Raw genomic sequence first — 17352 nt, 5'->3', positions numbered from 1 at the left:
AAAATGGACTGGCAAAGCCATGCAGAACCACTGCTTTGTCTTGGCATTTCAAGTGACTGTCATTCTCACAGTTGAGTTTTTATTTTATACACACACACTCTTTTCGTCCCTCTGACCTAGCTGCTTTATGACTGAAGCCACTCTAAATATATATAGAGAGAAAGATATAATCCCTTTGGAAAGAGAACCGTAAACCCCCCTGCAAATAAAATAAATTCTAACTAATCTTGGCAGCTTTGTGAAGGGTTAGTGTGGATCTAAGATTTAGCTAATCCCACAAAAATGACTGGAGAAGGAAATCTGATTTCTCCATCTCGGGTGTAGATTTGAGGTGGTTATGATCTCCATTGTGCTGCAGCCTCCTATCCAAGGAAGGGGGAGGATAGCTGTTCCCAGCCCGGAAATGGACCAGAGGATTAACTCCTTAAAAGAAGCAAATTATCCCTTTCTCTGGCCAAATGAAAGATTTCCCATCAAAAGAAAGCTGTCATATCATACAGTATAAGAGAAGAGAGTTCAGCTTAATAAAAAGTCATTTTTAATGACAGCCCAGCCTTTGCCAGAATTCTCTGTAAAAGTTGATTTATTTTCTGCTGAAAGCAGAGAAATTGTATTTTCCCTCCTTCCCCTTTCCCCCATCTCTGCTGCCCTAATCACTGTAATAATGCAGATGCTTTGCATGTATCCAACATACTCTTTGTAAGGATTCAAAGCCCTTAATAAATTAGATTACTGGCTGCTTTCTGGAGCTCTGCACCACAGCTTAGTGGCATGTAACCACCTCCCATGCAGCTGAGCCATGTGGGGAAGGGAAGGGGAGGATTGTTGCTGCTGCTGCCTCTATGTGCTCTCAGTGAGGTTCTGCAGCCATCCAGGCAGGAGTGTGGACTCAGTGCCACAGCCAGGCTTTCCCAAAGCCAGTTCAATTCCCAACTCCTTCCCAGCCAGAGAAACAGGGGAGAGGCCATGGCCAAGATTCAGGACAGGAAGAAAAGCCTGGCTCTGCCCCTGCCAAGGGCAAACAGCAAGGCCTGGCAGCTGTTATCCACAGGAGGAGAGAGAACATCTTGGATCCTGTGTTTTTAATTGATATTAGTAGCTGGGAATAAAATAGAGAAGGTGTGGTTGAGATCAGGTTGCTTAGCAAAGTTTAAACCAAAGTTCTCTTGCCCTCAGTGCAGTTTAAGCCAAGGTGAGTAGCAAGGTCTCAGGAGCTGATGTAGGGAACACTCTCACACCTGGTGTTTCCTTGCAGGGGAGTGAAGATTCCAGCCCCACTCACAGTACACCAAGGACACACACAGGTGGGTGCTGTGAAACCACTGCACACCAAAGATCCACATGCTGGACAGCCCAGCAATGCCTCCAGCATTCTGTAAAACTCACAGCCAGTCCTCAGGAGAGCCCCCTCTCAGCCCCCTTCTTCTCTCCTTGTCCCTGCTCACTGCCTGCCTTTCCTCACCTGCGGGTCCCTCAGTGCTGGGAAGAGATGCTCCATAGCCATTCTACTTGTGACTTACTTAAAACCAAACTGCTATTTTTCCTTCCATCCCTTTATCTGCCTCTCCTTCAGCTTTTCCAATGTTGTAACATGGTTTATAACCGAGCTCTGTGAACCTTTTTACCTTTTGAGACAAAGACACCTCTTAGCTGTACAGTCTGGACATGTTCACTGCTGCCCTGCCAAGGTGTCAGTGCTCCAGAGAGGCACTGGGGATGCCTTAATTCCAGAGATCACTGAAAACTGCTCCCAGCTTTTATACATGAACCCAAACACTGACACAATGGTGGATGTGGGGCCAGGTTCTGCTCCCTACACTGTGCTGGTCCAGAGGGACCATAGGGCTGGTGAGCTGGGACATGCCATGGGCAGGTGCAGGATCTGAGTTCTGTTCATTTGCCTGAAGCAGATTAATTCTCCTTCCCCATCCTCAACAAAGGACACCCTTCCCTGGACATCCTGTCCCAGCCCTCCCTTCCCACCACACATGCACTTAGCTTATTAGGATCTCTGCTGATTGCTTTCTTTCATTCCTCCCATACCTTTCACTACAGAAAATGGACTGGTAATACTTCTTTTATCAAAGAATTATGGGATTTAGGACCCAGATTGTACAAAGGGACTTTTGATAGCTGCTGGTAATCAAATCCCAATTGGCAGACACTTCTCTGCACCCTGTTACCAGAGAGGAATAAAGGAAAGGGATTTCTGATGTTCTGTTTACTGAGCCTCTGAGAGATAGGATCACTGGGCTATTTCATATTAGAAAAGGAAAGGAAAATAAAAGAAAGAAAAAACATGCAGACAAGAGAGGACAATATAGATATAGATAAAAAGAAAAGAAACAGGCTCTTATCATTTTCTTATTGGTTAAGGAGATTCCAAAGCCATTATAGAAGATTAGCAAAAAGGTTAATCTGCTTTAGCTGTTCACTTGTCAAAAGTGAATTTATAGGGTTTGAAAATCCTTCCTATGGTGAAACAAGAAAAAAAAAAACAACCCTTTCCCTCCTCTGCCCCTCCCTTCTGCAGGCAGCACAAGGTGATGGGAACAGGAACACTGGCAGCATGGCAGCACCCTCCTCTGCCTTGCCCCTGCCTGTGTGCTGGCACCTGTGGGAGCTCTTGTTTGGCAGTGCTTCTCCCCACTCCCTATCACCTGTGTGGGGTGGCTGTGATGGAGGATCAGATCTGAGGGATGTACACATCCTCCTGTACTCCTCTGCCTTACCTGAAACAAATCCTGGGCTCTTTCACTCATTGATATTGACAGCAGTCAGGGAAAACCTGGACCCTGGCTGGATTTGGGCTTCCAGGCTGATTTCTAAAGCAGAACAAAGATGGAGGCTGCTGACAAATGTTGCCAAAAACTACAGTCTGAGGGATTTCCATCCCCAAGAGAAGTGCTCAGCCTGGGATCCATATCTCAGCATCCTCCTGGCCACCCAGTGCAGCCACTGGTGCATTCCAGCTGTGTTTTCCTGGGCTTCCCGTGCCATGACTCATCCAAGCAGTGGATGCCCATCACTTGCTCCAGAGCCACAGCGAGAAACAATACAGGCTAAAAACAATCCTTCAAGATCAAAACCAAGAAGCATTTTCTGTGTAGCTGAAATTCAGTGGGATGTGCTAGTCAGGTGTTAAAACTATGTTTAATAAAAAAACCAGAAACTGTAAAATCATTGAATGGTTTGGATTGAAAGGGACCTTTAAAGATGATCTTAAAATTGTGCCTATTAAAATTGTTCAACCCTGTGCCAACTAACAATAAGAACTGTAATAAATTCATTTTGGTTTGACTATAATTACACTAAATCTGTCTCTCTCCCCAAAAGCCATTTCATACCATAGGAAGAAGTGGAGTCTCTCCACTGGGTCGTAGCATTATTGGTGATACAACTAGTAATGATGCTACCAACAGTGGTGCTGACTGTCAGAGATGGTGTTCGTGGTGTAGCAGTAGGACTGTGGGGTACCAAACCTCCTCTTCCACAATGAACCACGATGCAACCTGACAACTGCTTCACCCTGAAGCATTCCAGTTGGCATTTCGGAGATCTCTTTCGGAGATGCTGTACAAATCCCTTTGTGCTCGGCAGGCAGCATCCGGTTTTCAGAAGTTCTGGGTGACCTCGCTTTTCCCCGACTACGGAAACAGTTTGGGATGATGATGCTTTTTAACCCCTGCCTTACAGCCAGCACGGGTCCCTGGCCGGGTTGAAGGAAGGCTCCCATTCCCGGCGGGATGAAGGGAGGGAGGCCCGCGGTCTCGGCGGGATGAAGGGAGGGAGGCCCGCGGTCCCGGCGGGATGAAGGGAGGGAGGCCCGCGGTCCCGGCGGGATGAAGGGAGGGAGGCCCGCGGTCTCGGCGGGATGAAGGGAGGGAGGCCCGCGGTGCCGGCGGGATGAAGGGAGGGAGGCCCGCGGTCCCGGCGGGATGAAGGGAGGGAGGCCCGCGGTCCCGGCGGGATGAAGGGAGGGAGGCCCGCAGTCCGGGGTCCTGCCCAGCGCTCCCGGGCGCCGCCGCTGTGGGCGGTGCTGGGCCGGGGCGCCGCCAGGGGGCGCTGCGGGGCGCAGCGGGCCCAGCTCTGTGGTGCTGCCGCCATGGGCGCCGAACGGGAGGCGAGGGCCTGCGCCGCCTTCTACGGCACACGGGACCTCGCCCCCACAGTGCTCTCCTGCCTGCGCTGCCTGCGGCACTTCGCTGGGTAAGAGGGCGGGCCCCAGGGAGGAGCTCCCGGTATCTCCCCGGTGGCGGGTGCGTCGGGAAACCCCCGGTGTGGAGCGTCCGTGCATCTCCCGGGCGCGGGTCGGGAGGGAGGAAGGGAGGGAACGAGAGAAGATCGATACCCAGCAAGGGGTTCGAGCCACGCTCAGGTGCCCTTCTAGCACACTCAGCAACATCAGGCCCGCAGGTTTTAGGATTTTTGAGCCCTTCTGCCCCACCAAGGGCTTGCATGCGCTGAGCTTTGAGGATTTCGTGCAGCTCCGCTCCCCCCCACCGCCGCTGTCCCTCCGTCCTCGCTCCAGTGCAATGCTCGGTGCAGCTGGGAGAGAGGAGCATCGCAAACTGGGGCACCCCAATCCCAGATTCCACTGAGTCGGGGTATTCCCCCACTAAAAACTTCACCGAGCCAGGGTATCCTCACCCCTGTCCTTGTCCTGTTCCAGGAGTACTGCCAAGAGATGCAAAGAGAAGCACCTGGAGGAGGCCCTCCAGCTGACACGGGTGCTGAGCGAGGGTCTTCAGGCACTGGGTGAGGCAGAGGCACGACCCCTGCTCCGCTGTGTCCTGGCTTTCCAGATGGAGGCAACCAGTAGCTCCAGCTCCTTCCAGAAACTGGAACAGGTCTGTAAGGCAATCAGCTGGGCTGGCTTTGCCCACTCCTGGCACAGCTCTGGAGCTTTCTGGCATCCTTACCAGCAAAGGGGCTCAGAGGTGCCACAGGCTCCCCTGATAGCTCTTGGTAGCTGGTGTCTCCCAGGGCTCTGGACAGAGCAACTGACTTGGGGTATCTCTTGGCAGATGGTGACCCAGCTGGCAGTGGGGAAGGAAGGCCTGTTGGCCCAGGAGGTGAACACACTGCTGGCTGGCCTGGCACTGCAGGGAGAGGTGAGAGAAGCAGTGGCACTGGCTTTCATGAGGACTTGGCTGGAGACCATGTGCCCCAGGGACCTCCTGTTTTGGGCTGTCTCCAGTCCTTCACTTCAGTTCCCATTATTCTGGGGACTTGCCCTTGCTTGCAGCTGGCAACACATGTCTGCCTATCACACCAGCCCTTTGCTCATCCCTGGGGCAGCTTCTGGCACTAGCAGAACCCTCCTGCCCAAGGCACCGAGCCCCAGCATTTTGTTACACAGGATAAAGTATCCTTCTGTCCTTACAGGTGCTCTCTCCTGGAGACCTTCAGTCAGGTGAGTTGTTCCTTACCTTCTGGGGTTTTCTCCCAGCTCACACCACCAGTGCACAGAACACTTCCTGCCAACCCAAACTGGGTCCTCTGTGCTCATGGGAGGGGAGCGGGGATCAGCCAGATCCATATGATCTCTACAGAGATCCCAGCAGCATCCAGCTCTGCCCACCCACAGCTGGAAACCAGACAAGCCAAAGCATCCCCTGCATCCCAGCCCTGTTCTTACCTCATTTACCAACAGCGCAGCCCTTGGCTGAACTGGGAGCAGGGCTGGCTGCAGGAGGGCCAGGGGCTGATGCTGTTCCCCTGCCCACAGTGTCCATGTTCTTGGAGGAGAGCAGCCTGGGCCGGCAGCACTGGCGGCAGAACCTGGCCTCGCTGCTGCAGCGCCTGGCCACCACCCTGCGCTGGGTGCTGCAGGGCCAGCCCGCGCCTGGCAGCACGTGGGGCTACCTGGTCATCAAGGTAGGAGCCAGACTGGGGAGCAGGGGAAGGATCAGTACCTGCAAGGTATAGGGCAGCAGCAGCAATGTCCAGAGGGATGTAACGCATCGACCTGCTTTGAACGGCCGTTCCCGAGGCATTGCTGCTTTTCCAGAGGTAAGGAATACTGATTATCCCTGTGGCACTTCCTGCTCCTCCAGGCCTGCCTCCAGGTCTTCCAGGCACTGCCAAAGGACGTGGCCCCCCTAGTGTGGAGCACAACAGGAAAGAGTGAGACCCTGCAGAGCCTCTTGGGACTGCTGCTGGAGGTGGTTTGGGGGAAGGTGCGTCCCTGGGAAGGATGGAGCTGCCTGTCCCAAGGAGCAGAGCAGTGCTGTCCTTCCTGGGTGCTTTCCCCATTCCCCAAGGCAAGCCTGCAGAGACAGCCCAGTGTGTGGCATGTCTGTGAGACCCCATGTAGCTGCTTGCAGGGGCGGTTAAATGTGGTTGGGGTTTAAATGGTGTTTTGAGTTGTGCCTTTGCCTCCCTACGAGTCCAGGCCCTGAACAAGGACACGAGGCTGCTGGCAGGCACAGCCCTGAGCATGTTGGTGAACACGGCCCCGCAGCCCCAGTATGGGGCCAGTGCTGTGCTGACCCTGTTCCAGCTCCCCAGCCAAGGTGCGTGCTCCATCCTGAGCTGGGGACGGCCTCTGGCAAAGGGTCTTTGGGTGTGAGGGGACAGAGGCTGGTGCCAAGCTGGACTCTGCTGCTGTGCCTGTCTCTCGGGGTCTGGGAGCTCCAGCTGTCTGGCTACCTCTCATGGACGCTCTGGAATGAGCCATTGGAGTTGCTCTCAGAGCAGCATTTGGGTTTGCCACCTTCCTTCCATCCAGTGCAGCCATTTTCCAGCAGGCACTGGGGAGCTGAAGTTTGGGGAGCTGGTGGTGGAAGTGCCCCCTGTCCTGGAACCAGATGGGCTGGAGAAGCTGGTGCTCACCAGAGGTTTGCTGACATGCTGCAAGATGGACATCCTCAGCTGCCAACTGGAGGGCTTCCCCCACAAGGTAGGAGAGCTCAAACCCAGTGGACAGGGCTTGAGGGAGCCCTTGGAGAGAACTGGCAGCTGCCTGTGGTGCCTGTGGATCCATGTGGGATGAAGCCAGGCTGCACCCCTCTGCAGCTCCATGAATCCTGCTGAGCACAGCCAGTTAGCCAAGGAGCCTGCTTTTTCCAAAGACATCCAAGCAGGGATTTCTCTTTGTGGGGGGGCTGGGAAACAAAGTGGTGCCAAAAGCCCCTACACAAGCAAAGCAGTGTTCACCCTGTGTTCCCATGGCATGAACCTGCAGAGCACAGCCTCAGCTCTGCCCATCTCTAGCCTGTCCCAAGTCCTCACAAGCTGAGGACTTCCAGGCAGGGAGCAGAGGTGAGCTCTGTAAGAGCAGGAGAACCAGGCAGTGCTCTCCTTGCCCGTCTCACAGCAGGGTTTTCTCCCTGGAAATCCTTTGCCTGCCCAGTCCCTGAGCCACTGTGCCCCTGCAGGCCTGCCTGCTGCTGGACATGGTCTTTCCTGCTGTGTGTGCCCTGATCAGGGAGCAGAAGGACTGCCACTACTACTGCTTCCAAGGTAGGATTTGGTGACCCTACCATGGTGGGGAGGTTTGAAAGATTCACTGTGCTTGTGATGCACGGAGTCCCCATGTGCTTCATCTTCTCCCCTTCTGGCTCTTGGTAGCTGTTTTGGAAACTGCTATTAATTTCTGTTCCAGCCCAATGGACACTTGCCTTCCTGGGGTCTTGTGTACCTAAAGGGAGAACTGCTGCCCCTGCACAGGGGGTCTTTAAGTCCACAGCCTGTGCTGGATCTGGTGCAGGTGAGTCTGGAGTGAAGGCTGCAGCAGAGCTCTCTGTTTTGGCAGCCTGTGCACTGTGGCTGCAGCGCCTGCGGGAGGGCCTGGCTGCTCTCTGGCACCTGACGGGGACCCACATCCTGGCCCAGGACACCAAGCTCCTCCAGGAGGTCAGCCAGCTGCTGTGGAACAATGCAGAGACCCCGGTAAGGACACAGTGCCAAAGGGCTGTAGTGTGTCAGCCAGGAACAGCTCTTCCTTCACCTGCCTCAGCTGCTGTCCCCAGCCCATAACACATCCCTGCCTGCTTCAGCTCCATCAGCCAAATACACTCCCTTGCCTGCAGCTACCAGGGCAGGGGCAGTCACACTGCTGAGGTTGTGGCATTTGTCACACACAGGCTCTAAAGGGCCATGTCCTGGTGCTTCACCTGCCACGGGACAGCAAGACATGAGAGGGAGCTCACCCTAACCCCTCTGTTTGCTGTCCTTCTCGCACAGGTGGAGGGTGTGTCTGAGTTCATCCACAGCTCCTTCCGATTGCTCCTGGAGATCTACCACCTGGAGTGCCAGCACTTCCAGGACCAGGAGAGACCCCTCTACCAACAGATGCTGCATAGGGTGGTCTCAATGCCATGGCAGATCAAAGCAAGATATGTGCCCCTGTGTACCATCGTCCCCTACATGGGCAGCCAGCAGGTAGGGAAGGCGGGGGTATGGAGAGTCTTGGTGTCAGCTGGCTCTGCTGCTGTGGTGGCACAGCCTCTGTCCACTGCCTGTCACCTTCTACCCAGCTCAGCTGTGTGGGTAGGGAGCCTTCCCACCCAGAGGGGCTATTTTAACATCCCTGGGGTAGTGGGCTTCAGCAGTGCATCCCTGAGGAGTGCCAGTGGGAAGGGAAGCTTTGCCTGTCAGTGCCCACCAAAAGCAGCTTTGAGGTACCAGAGATGCTCAGTGCTAGCAATGACTGCAGTGTCGCCTGTACCCATCTGTCTTTCCCCCAAATGCAGCTTTCAGACAGGGTGATGAGGGTCTCCTGCCTTTCCCCCAGGTGCTGGATGCCTACCCAGACCTGCCACAGCATCTCCTGAGCTGCCTCTCCACCAACCACCTGTGTCCTGCTGCTGCTGAGGTCTACAAGGTCCTGGTGCAGCAGCAGTGCAGTGAGTGGTGGGGTGGGCAGCAGGGCACAGAGGTGGCCCTGGCAGAGCAGTGGGCACAGCGCTGGCTCCCCCTGCTCTCCCAGGCCCTCTGCTCTCCCCTGCCCATCCTGCAGAGCAACACTGCCAACCACCTCCTTACCTGGACCCTGCGGCAGCTCCCGGCCACCCAGGCACTGCTAGCAGCCCAGTTTGGTGGCCAGGACACGATGTCACTCCGGGCTTGGGTGTCACTGCTGAAGGCACAGAAGAGTGTGGCAGGGGCCCTGCCGCTGGGGGATGAGGCGCTGGAGAGGCTCTCCCGCTGCCTGGGCACCCACGAGGAGGGCGTTCGGCTGGCAGCACTGGGTCTGCTCTGCTGCAGCCCCAACACCAACCAGCCCCTCTCGGGCACCGAGATGCAGCTGCTGCAGGAGTTCCTGCCCCTCAACCTCAACTGCGACTCCTCCTCGTTCCGGCAGCTGCTGCAGGCAGCGGTGAGGAAGGCGCTGGTCCGGCTGCGGGACAGCTCGCTGGCCCAGCTGCGGGGGAAGGCACCGCAATGGTCCGGGCTGGCTGGGGGAGCTGAGCAGCTCACCCTGGCAGTAGGTGAGGCGGCCACCCAGCACCTTCACCACAGCCCTGGGAGATTCTCGTGTGCTCGGCATCCCTTGCTGCCATGCTGTCTGCCCACAGGCTTTGTGGAATGGCTGCTGCAGCTCAGCATCACCTCACTCAGCCCAGGCTCCAACTACCAGAGGAAGAAGACAGCTCTGCTCCTTCTGGCAGCTGTTTTGGAGACCTGCACAGACACCTGGAGCCCTGACAGGAAGAAAGGCCAGCCCCCACGTGAGTACAGGCAAGCTACCTGGAGTATCACCCACAGCTATGGGGATACTCAACCAATCCCATCCCACCACCCCGTGTCCCCATCACAGGGACCATGGCCACACTGCTGAGCTATGCCAGGCAGAGCGGCTGCTGGGACTTCTTCTCCCAGCCCAATTTGTTGGCACTGCTGAGCTGCCTGCAGGACAGCACTAACGAGGTGAGCTTTGTAAAGCCAAGGGGAGGTCATAAAGATGCCTGCTTTGGCCCCAAGCAGGCTCAGCAGGGAAGCCCACCATGCTTCCCATTTTCCCGTGTCCTGCTTTTCCCCATGTCTTCTCTGTCCTGGCAGATCAGAGACTTGGCCTCGGAGCTGCTTGTCCGCTACTTCCCTGCCACATTCCCCGAGCCTATTGCCCTGGCTCTCTTCCAGTTGGCCCAGGACACCCTGGGGAGCCCCCGAGTGCAGGAGGCTGAAGCTGGAGCTGTACTGATGAAGACCATCCTGCAGAAGTAAGAGCTCCTGGCATCCCCCTCCCTTTCCTTGCGGTGGCACAGGACCCTCCAAGAGTGTGTTGGCAGCACAGGTGCCTCACCGGTCTGTGGTCAGAGATGGGGTTTGCAATAGCCTTGCAGTGGGAAGCTGGGGAGGGTTGAGGAGTCTGCACCAGGGGAGGAAGGAGCTGTGTAGCACAAGATGGGCAGGAAGTTCCCTGGTGCTCACAGAGGGATCTGCCTGTTGCCCCAGGTCAGACAGTGGCACAATGAAGAGCCTGTCCCTGGAGGCTGAGGCAGCTCTGACAGTGCCCAGCCGAGGGCTGTGCTTCGCCCAGCACCTTCTCCACGTGCTACAGGCCCAGTACAAGGTGGCGTGCCAGGACCTGCTGCGGGCAGCAGCCACCACACCGATGCATGGTACGGCAGGGCAGGGCAGAGAGCAGTTCCTGCAGCAGCTGCCTGGGAACTGGAGCAGGCCAGAATCATGGCAGGACTCGGGCCACAGCCTGTTGCTGTGTTACCCAGGGCCCTGTTCACTCCCCTGCCCCTGAGCCACATCAGCCATGGTCTCAGGCAGGAGAGCCGGGGCTGTGCTGACACCACAGTGAGCAGAGGTGGGTGTTCTGCAGGAGCCATCGCAGCCCTGCGCAGGTGCCTGCTCCAGGTGCCGGAGGTGGCCGTCTCCATGCAGGCAGCAGAGTTGGTGCAGAGCTGGCAGGAGTTCCTCACCTGCCTTGTGACCACAGTGAGAGACATTACCTCCCTGCTCCTGGGTGCTCTGCAGAGCCAGCAAGGCCCCGGTGCTGATGAACAAGGTAAGTGTGTCCCCAGGGGGGCAGAACCAGCCCTGGGAACCACTGACAGCTCCATCACAGTCATTCCTGGCCCAGCAGTTCTCCAGCCCTAGGGGAATGCACTTGCTTTGGGCTCAGTGCCTCTAGCAGGGGACCATGGTGGGGTGCCTGGCTTTGGGTTCCCTTCTCAACTCCATGGGAGAACAGGAACACTAGAGGCAAAAGCCTTCCAGAAGTAGTGAGGCACCTGCCAGATGAAAACAGTTGAGACAGGAGGGGCTGGCAGAGCCCTTACAGCAATGGCTTGGAAAGAGCAGTGGGCAAAATGTAGCTGCAGTCCTGAGTGGGACACAAGGCAGGGCAGGAGCCATTGCCGTTTGTCTGCATTCTGACAGGGGACTGCAGGTTCTCCAAAGCTGCATCCCTATCCCACTGTGCCACACCACCCTGCTCAGACCTGGCTTTTCCTTTTGCAGCTGCTGCCCCATCATTTGCAGAGATGGGGAATGCCATTGGCTCCCTCATCATGCTGGGGAAGGGCCAGGGGCGAGAGGAAGAGGAGGGTGATTCAGTCCTGCTGTCAGAGGAGCACAACCTGATCCTGACGTGCTGCTGGGTGTCAGTGAAGGTGACACCCCTCCTCATGGCACTGGGAGAGGGGCAGCCCAGCATGGCACCCATCATCCAGCCCATCCCAGCTGCTGCTTCACCTCCCCTTGGGTCATTCATCCTTTCTGGGAATTTCTGTCCTTACTTCAGTGCTCTAACACATGTCCTCAGCTCCTTCCAGAAAGGATGCAACTACCAGGCTCCCCAAAAGCAGCCCCCTCCCTGCCTGCCCTTACAGAACCCAGCTCCTTCCCAGACACTGATAGTCCCCTGCTGTGGCAGAGCCAGGCTGCCTGACTTGAGGTCCTGCTGCCACCCATCCCAGCTTCTCGTCCTCCCTGCCAGTCTGGCTGACCTTCCTCTTCTTCCCAGGAGATTGGGCTGCTCCTGGGGGCCCTGGCTGAGCTGCTGCTATCCCCAGCACTGTCTGCTGAATTGGGGCTCCTCCTGCCACTCCCCACCCTGCAGATAGCCACCAGAGTGTTCCAGGAAATCCTGCTGCGGTGCCGGCACTGGGTAAGAGTGTATCTGAGCCCTTAGCCATCCCCCCAGCCCTGTCCCTGCCCTGGCATACTGGGGTGGAGGGGTGCAGTGGGGCAGGGTCTGCTCTGGGGCAGGACGTGGGGATGGCTGGAAGTCCCCTGGCTGGGATCCCAGTGCCAGGCCCTGTCACATCCCCACACCATCATGTCTTCTCACTTGATCTTCCCCTTTGCAATGAGTTTTCTGGGGCCATGGAGGGCTGGTGGGTGCAGCCTTTGGGGTGCTGGGCCTGACACTGCTCTGCCCAGGGAGCAGTGGAGGGCTGCAGCATGGGCTTCACCAAATTCTGTGCTGCTCTGCTGAACCACCCAGATCCGGAGCTGCAGGCCATCCCACGGGCTGTGCTGGAGCAGGTACACTACTCATTGTGCCCCTTGTTTCCCATGCGCCCCAGGGAGCACCAGGGTTGTTTCTCAGTGTCCCCACTCCCTGAGGCAAGCACCCTCCGGCAGCTGAGATACTGGTGCAGGGCTAGTGCAGCTGATGCCCTCCTGGCAGGGCAGTTGCAGATTCCAAGTGACAAAGCACAGAATTTCCAGGCACATCGCAGGTGGATTTTGTTTCTCTGTCAGGGCTTGGAAGCGCTGAGTGGGCCCCGGAGCAGCTCGATCACGCGTCGTGCTGCCGGCTTCCCCATGCTCTTCCTCTGCATTGTCAGTGGGGAGGCCCCAGTGCAGGCACGGCCACTCCTGACCCACTGCATCCAGACACTGCTGACCTTGGCCACCACAGCACTGCCACAGGACTGGGACCAGACTCTTGATCTCCCGCAGGTGAGTGTGGTGCACCTGGAGGAGCTCCTAGCTGCTGGAGCCCCCTTGGGAACAGGGTGATCTGTGGCAGTTACCCAGTGTGAGACTGTGAGAACTCAGAGTGAGCAAAAACCCAGAGCCTGGTTGTGCTGTCCAGCCCAGCAGCCTGGGAGCCGATGGCCTCTTGGCTCCCCTGTCTTTTCCCACCCTCTTCCCTTGACATGGTAGCACGAGCCCTGTCCTGACATGGTGCCACTGAGCCCCGTGTGCTCTCCCCAGGTGTGTGCCCTCCACGTGCTGCAGACGCTGGTCCGTGGGGCAGGGCTGGGCGGGGCAGTGCTGTGCCATGCCACCCCCATGATGGCCCTGGCACTGCAGGGCCTGGGCTCACCTTGCTGGGCCATGAGGAACGCAGCCATCCAGCTCTTCAGTGAGTACAGAGATCCCACAGCCCCTGGGGTTTGGAGCCTGTGTGGGGTGAAGTGCAGGGGCTTGGCAGGGTTGGATGGGACCTTACACTACCTTCTCTGTCCCTGCAGGTGCCCTCACGTCCCGGCTGCTGGGACAGCCATGGAGCCACAGGGATGGCTGCCCATCAGAAGGGCTGAGCCTGCATGCCTTCCTTGGGCAGCACCCAAAGCTGGGGGCTGTGCTGCTCGGAGAGCTCAAGGTGGCCACAGCACCCACATCAGGGGGGCCCCGCCTGCACCCTGCACTCCACGCGATCCTCACCCTCTTGGCCCAGCTGCAGCCTGGCGCTGACAGTCCCAGCAGGTATGGGGGCAGTGGGGATGCCTGTGCCTTAGCCAAGGGCTCCTGCAGTGGGAAGGGCTGCTCCTATGGTGCCAAGGCTGGCCCTGACTCTAGTGAGTTTTTACTCCAGCCAGAACATCACCACGTGGTACCCTTTTTGCTCCACAGTCCCTCTGCTCCCTTCCTGGAGCCACTGCTGGGGTTGGCAGAGAGCCCCATCTATGCCGTACGAGCGATGGCTGCCAAGGCTCTGGTGCCTGTTGTCCCCCCTCCCCAGCGCTGCAGGCTGCTCCTGCAGCTGGCCCAGCAGCTCCCTGCAGCACCCGGACAGATCCGCTCGCACAACACTGTCCATGGGCACCTGCTGCAGATGCGGGCACTGCTGGCCTCTGCTACAGGCACTGGGAGGTGGGTGTTGCCATTCTGTCTCTCCAGCTCGGGTCACTCTGTGCCAAACACAGCCTTTTGGCCACAGAAGGGTGCCAGTCTCAGCACTGTGCCCCATGGTAAGGCTGTGTCTCCACGCAGGCTGTCAGTCGAGGCGCTGCACGCTGTGGCTCTGCAGCTGGAGGCACGGGGCTGGCTGCTCAGCCCTGCCCAGCGCTGCCCCCTCGTCCGTGCCGTGTTCCTCCAGGTCCTCACCCTCCTGTCCACGTCCTTCAGCCCTGGCTTTGCCCAGTACGTCCATGACACCATCAGCACCAAGCTGGGCAGCCTCCCCCAGAGGGGAGAGTCAGGCTGTGCCGAGCCACAGGTACCGCTTCCTGCCAGGAAAATTATGGCCATGGGAACAGGGTGATCTGTGGCAGTGAGCCTGGGAAGGGACAGGGGGACCCAGGCTGAGCACTGGAAGGGGAATCCTGTTTTTTCCTGCAGGTGGGCTCAGCCATCCTCCACCAAACCATGGCCCACTTCATGTGCAGCGAGGCAGCCCGGCTGGCAGACAGCAAGCGGATTGCTGCTGTCTGCTCACTTCTCCAGCAGCCCAACCCTGACATCCAGCTTGCCATCCTGAGCTGGGTGATTGCTGGGGAGGGAGGAACGTGCAAGGAAGTGGAGAATGCTCTTGGGCTGACATTGCTGGTATGATGGGGCTCAAAAGTCACCAAGTAAAGCAGGGGGGCTCCAGTGCACCACGCAGATGGGACCCCTGAGATCCCATTGCTGAGAAGCTTGGTGCTCCCCAGGCTGAGGGTACATAGGTGTAGAGTACTTGCCCAGTCCTGCAGTGCTAGGACCACTAACGATGTCCCTTCTTTCCCATTGTCAACTAGGAGAGCTTGGGGTCGGTGCTGCAAGAGAGAAGGGACAAAGAGTTCCTGAGATTGTACCTTGAAGCTTTGCTGCATCTTTACAGAGATCCTTCATCGTGGTCCCAGGAAGCTTCCAGTAAGCTCCAGGGCTCCTCAGCATCATGCCTGGAGATGCTGCTGCACATGGTGGAGGCTGAGTGTCCTGGGCCTGATCTCCTCTTCCAGGCGCTGTGTGCTGCCAGCCTGCTGCTCGCTCATCAGTAGGTCCCCACTGCTGCTGGGGGCTGCCCAACTCTTTCAGCAGATTCTTCCTTAGTCCTTACTAGAAACAGAGCCATGACTTCTCTCCCATAAATCACAGCATTGCACCTGGCTCCTGCGATCTCAGGGCAGCCGGTGGCCTTTGGTCCCCTAATGGAGCAGAAAGGTGTGCTTGAATTTGCTGTCCTTCCCTGGCCTCCGGCAGGTTTGGGGACGAGGATGGCGCGCAGATGGAGCGCTGGTGTGCGGCGCTGGAGGAGTGCAGCCGGTCCACTTGGTGCGAGGTGCTGCGGCTGGCGGCTGCCCGCTCCCTGCAGATGGCAGGGGCTGACGTGGTGCAGCGATCCCTGCGTGCTGCCTGTCCCTCGCTCGTCCCTGTGGCTCTGCGGTAGGTCACTGAGCCCATCTCTGCGGATGGCTGTGCTGGCAGCCAGCTCACAGCAGCACTGCTCCCTACAGCCCCAGCCTGCTCCAGGTTAATGGACTCTGCAAAAGGTGTTCCCTTGCAAAAACTCAAGGGTATTGAAGAAAACCTCACTCATTCAAAAGTTACTGGCACTCGAGCTCACAGCCTACAAAACAATGTGTGGGTGGCAGTTTAATACAAGCAGCCAGTGCCTTATGAGCAGCAGATTGCATTGCTGGGTCCCTCAGTCTCTGGCACTGCCCCTGTCCTCCCAAGCTCTAAGCTCTTGGGTGGTGGCTGTGTCTTTCACAGTCCGGGAGAAAAGTCCCTCAGAGAAGCATTTTTCTGAGGTCTCACCCTTTCCTCCCCTCCAAGCAGGCTGGGATGCTTTGGGGTGAGCAGTGTGCTTCCTTTCACTTCTCTTCCCTTTCCTCAGGCTGATAAACATGGCCATTCACCTTCTGCAAGATGAGGAGCGGGAGGTCCGGCACGAGGCCTCGGGTTTCGCCAGCCTCCTGCGGCAGAGCCCAGGGGAGCTGCTCCGAGATGGCTGCATCTTTGTGCAGGACAATGTGGGGCTGCAGAGCCTGCTAGAGCTCCTTCTGAGAGAGTTCGGGGAGCACCCTGAGACCTTCAACTCACTACTTCAACACCTCCCCATTTTAGATCTCAGGAGTGTCGTGGAGGAGCTAGAGGCCAACAAGTGAGTTGCTGGACCTGTGGACTGGCGTAAGGGAGTGTGGGGTACCATGGGGCCAGCCTGTGTCTTCACTCACACCTCATCTTTCCCCCCAGACCTGCCAGCCTGTACAAGGAGGATGAACCCAACGTTTTTGCAGAGCCAGCTGTCCTGGCACGGCAGCTGCTCCCTGTCCTGGTGCAGCTCCTGGAGAAGGCTCCCACTGGCAGCCCACTCCATGCCTCGGCTCTGCAGTGGTTGGAAACCACAGGCCCCAGTGTACTGAGGGACCTGCAGTACTGCAAACACTGCTGGAGCCAAGGTATGGCGAGTGTAGAGTGCCTGGGACAAGCAAACAGTGTCCTTGTTCCCCAGGCCAGCTCTGCCCAGGGGGACCCTGCCACACTCATGGCTCCTTCACCCACTCTCTCCACAGGGACTGCTGTCCACTGGGGGATGAAAGCACTGGGCTGTGCCAAGCTCCACACAGCCCTGGCTGTGCTGCTGGTGAGGGCCCAGCTGGTGGCACAAGTGCTACAGGTGCTGGGGGAAGGTGCCACCACCATGCCAGGCCTGGGCTGTGGCACCCAGGAGCTGGAGCAGGAGCTGGAGCTGGTACAGGGGCTGCTGGTGCAGCACGGGCTGGCCCCTGTGCCAAATCAGGACAATGCACCAGGAAAGCTGGGACTACTGTGGGGGACTGACAGCTCCAGGCATGCAGCAGTGTGACATGAAATCCTGCAGCCATCTCCCTCCATTTCCTGGATGCTCTCTCTGACCAGCAGCCAGGCCTTCAGGTTTGGTGGTGTAACTCAGGGGAACCCCACTCAGTGCGGGACACACTTCTGTTCCCAGTTTCTAACTCTCCAGCTGAGGACTCCAGTGCAGCATTGCCTTGGCCACGACTTCCTTGCCCTCAAACTCTGGCTGGCAGGAGGGAGCTTGTGCTCCAGAACTCTCATACCATCTCATGCTCAACTCCCACCACCTGTTTTTTTAACCAGCACTTTGGTCCTTGGCCAACCTGGGCTTTTATCCCAAATAAAGAGGCCAGGAATACTCCCAGTGTTGAAGCCTTTTAATTCTCCTGCCTAGGAGGGTGGTGTGAGAGCAGGCTACAGGAGCCAAAGGTGTCCTGGGGCAGCAAA

General features: G+C 57.5%; 1 protein-coding gene across 5 annotated transcripts; it reads left to right on the top strand.

Moving 5' to 3' along the window:
• The first annotated feature begins 4092 nt into the window (after positions 1–4092).
• Positions 4093–17351, top strand: LOC106628253 (tRNA (32-2'-O)-methyltransferase regulator THADA-like). 5 transcript variants are annotated; one of them, XM_088065197.1, is made up of 31 exons: positions 4093–4209; positions 4673–4850; positions 5028–5114; positions 5389–5416; positions 5732–5880; positions 6060–6182; positions 6398–6518; positions 6753–6904; positions 7383–7467; positions 7760–7896; positions 8191–8388; positions 8741–9437; positions 9525–9677; positions 9767–9876; positions 10009–10169; positions 10405–10571; positions 10784–10969; positions 11425–11576; positions 11930–12073; positions 12349–12453; positions 12673–12873; positions 13132–13282; positions 13392–13626; positions 13774–14013; positions 14134–14359; positions 14482–14688; positions 14880–15118; positions 15325–15507; positions 15962–16228; positions 16321–16526; positions 16641–17351. In XM_088065197.1, the coding sequence occupies exons 1-31, from the start codon at positions 4106–4108 to the stop codon at positions 16931–16933; spliced, it is 5685 nt and encodes a 1894-aa protein (XP_087921323.1). In that variant the 5' UTR covers positions 4093–4105; the 3' UTR covers positions 16934–17351. The 5 variants fall into 5 exon arrangements, with proteins under 5 accessions (XP_087921323.1, XP_087921324.1, XP_087921322.1 ...); XM_088065198.1 differs by having other exon boundaries at positions 6750–6904; positions 10090–10169; XM_088065196.1 differs by having other exon boundaries at positions 6750–6904.
• The last annotated feature ends 1 nt before the right edge of the window (position 17352 follows it).

This window comes from Pseudopodoces humilis, chromosome 20, assembly GCF_049639895.1.
Source record: "Pseudopodoces humilis isolate 2021_Gansu_Grassland_sample_001 chromosome 20, ASM4963989v1, whole genome shotgun sequence".
Lineage (NCBI taxonomy): Eukaryota > Metazoa > Chordata > Aves > Passeriformes > Paridae > Pseudopodoces > Pseudopodoces humilis.
This window is presented reverse-complemented; position numbering and strand designations above follow the sequence as displayed.

Excerpts from the sequence above, each read along its gene's own strand:
- LOC106628253 (XM_088065195.1), top strand. The coding sequence starts at position 4,106 with ATGGGCGCCGAACGGGAGGCGAGGGCCTGCGCCGCCTTCTACGGCACA. Across the intron at positions 4,210-4,672 it reads TGCCTGCGGCACTTCGCTGG|GAGTACTGCCAAGAGATGCA; the intron begins GTAAGAGGGCGG and ends GTCCTGTTCCAG. Across the intron at positions 15,119-15,324 it reads AGCCTGCTGCTCGCTCATCA|GTTTGGGGACGAGGATGGCG; the intron begins GTAGGTCCCCAC and ends GGCCTCCGGCAG.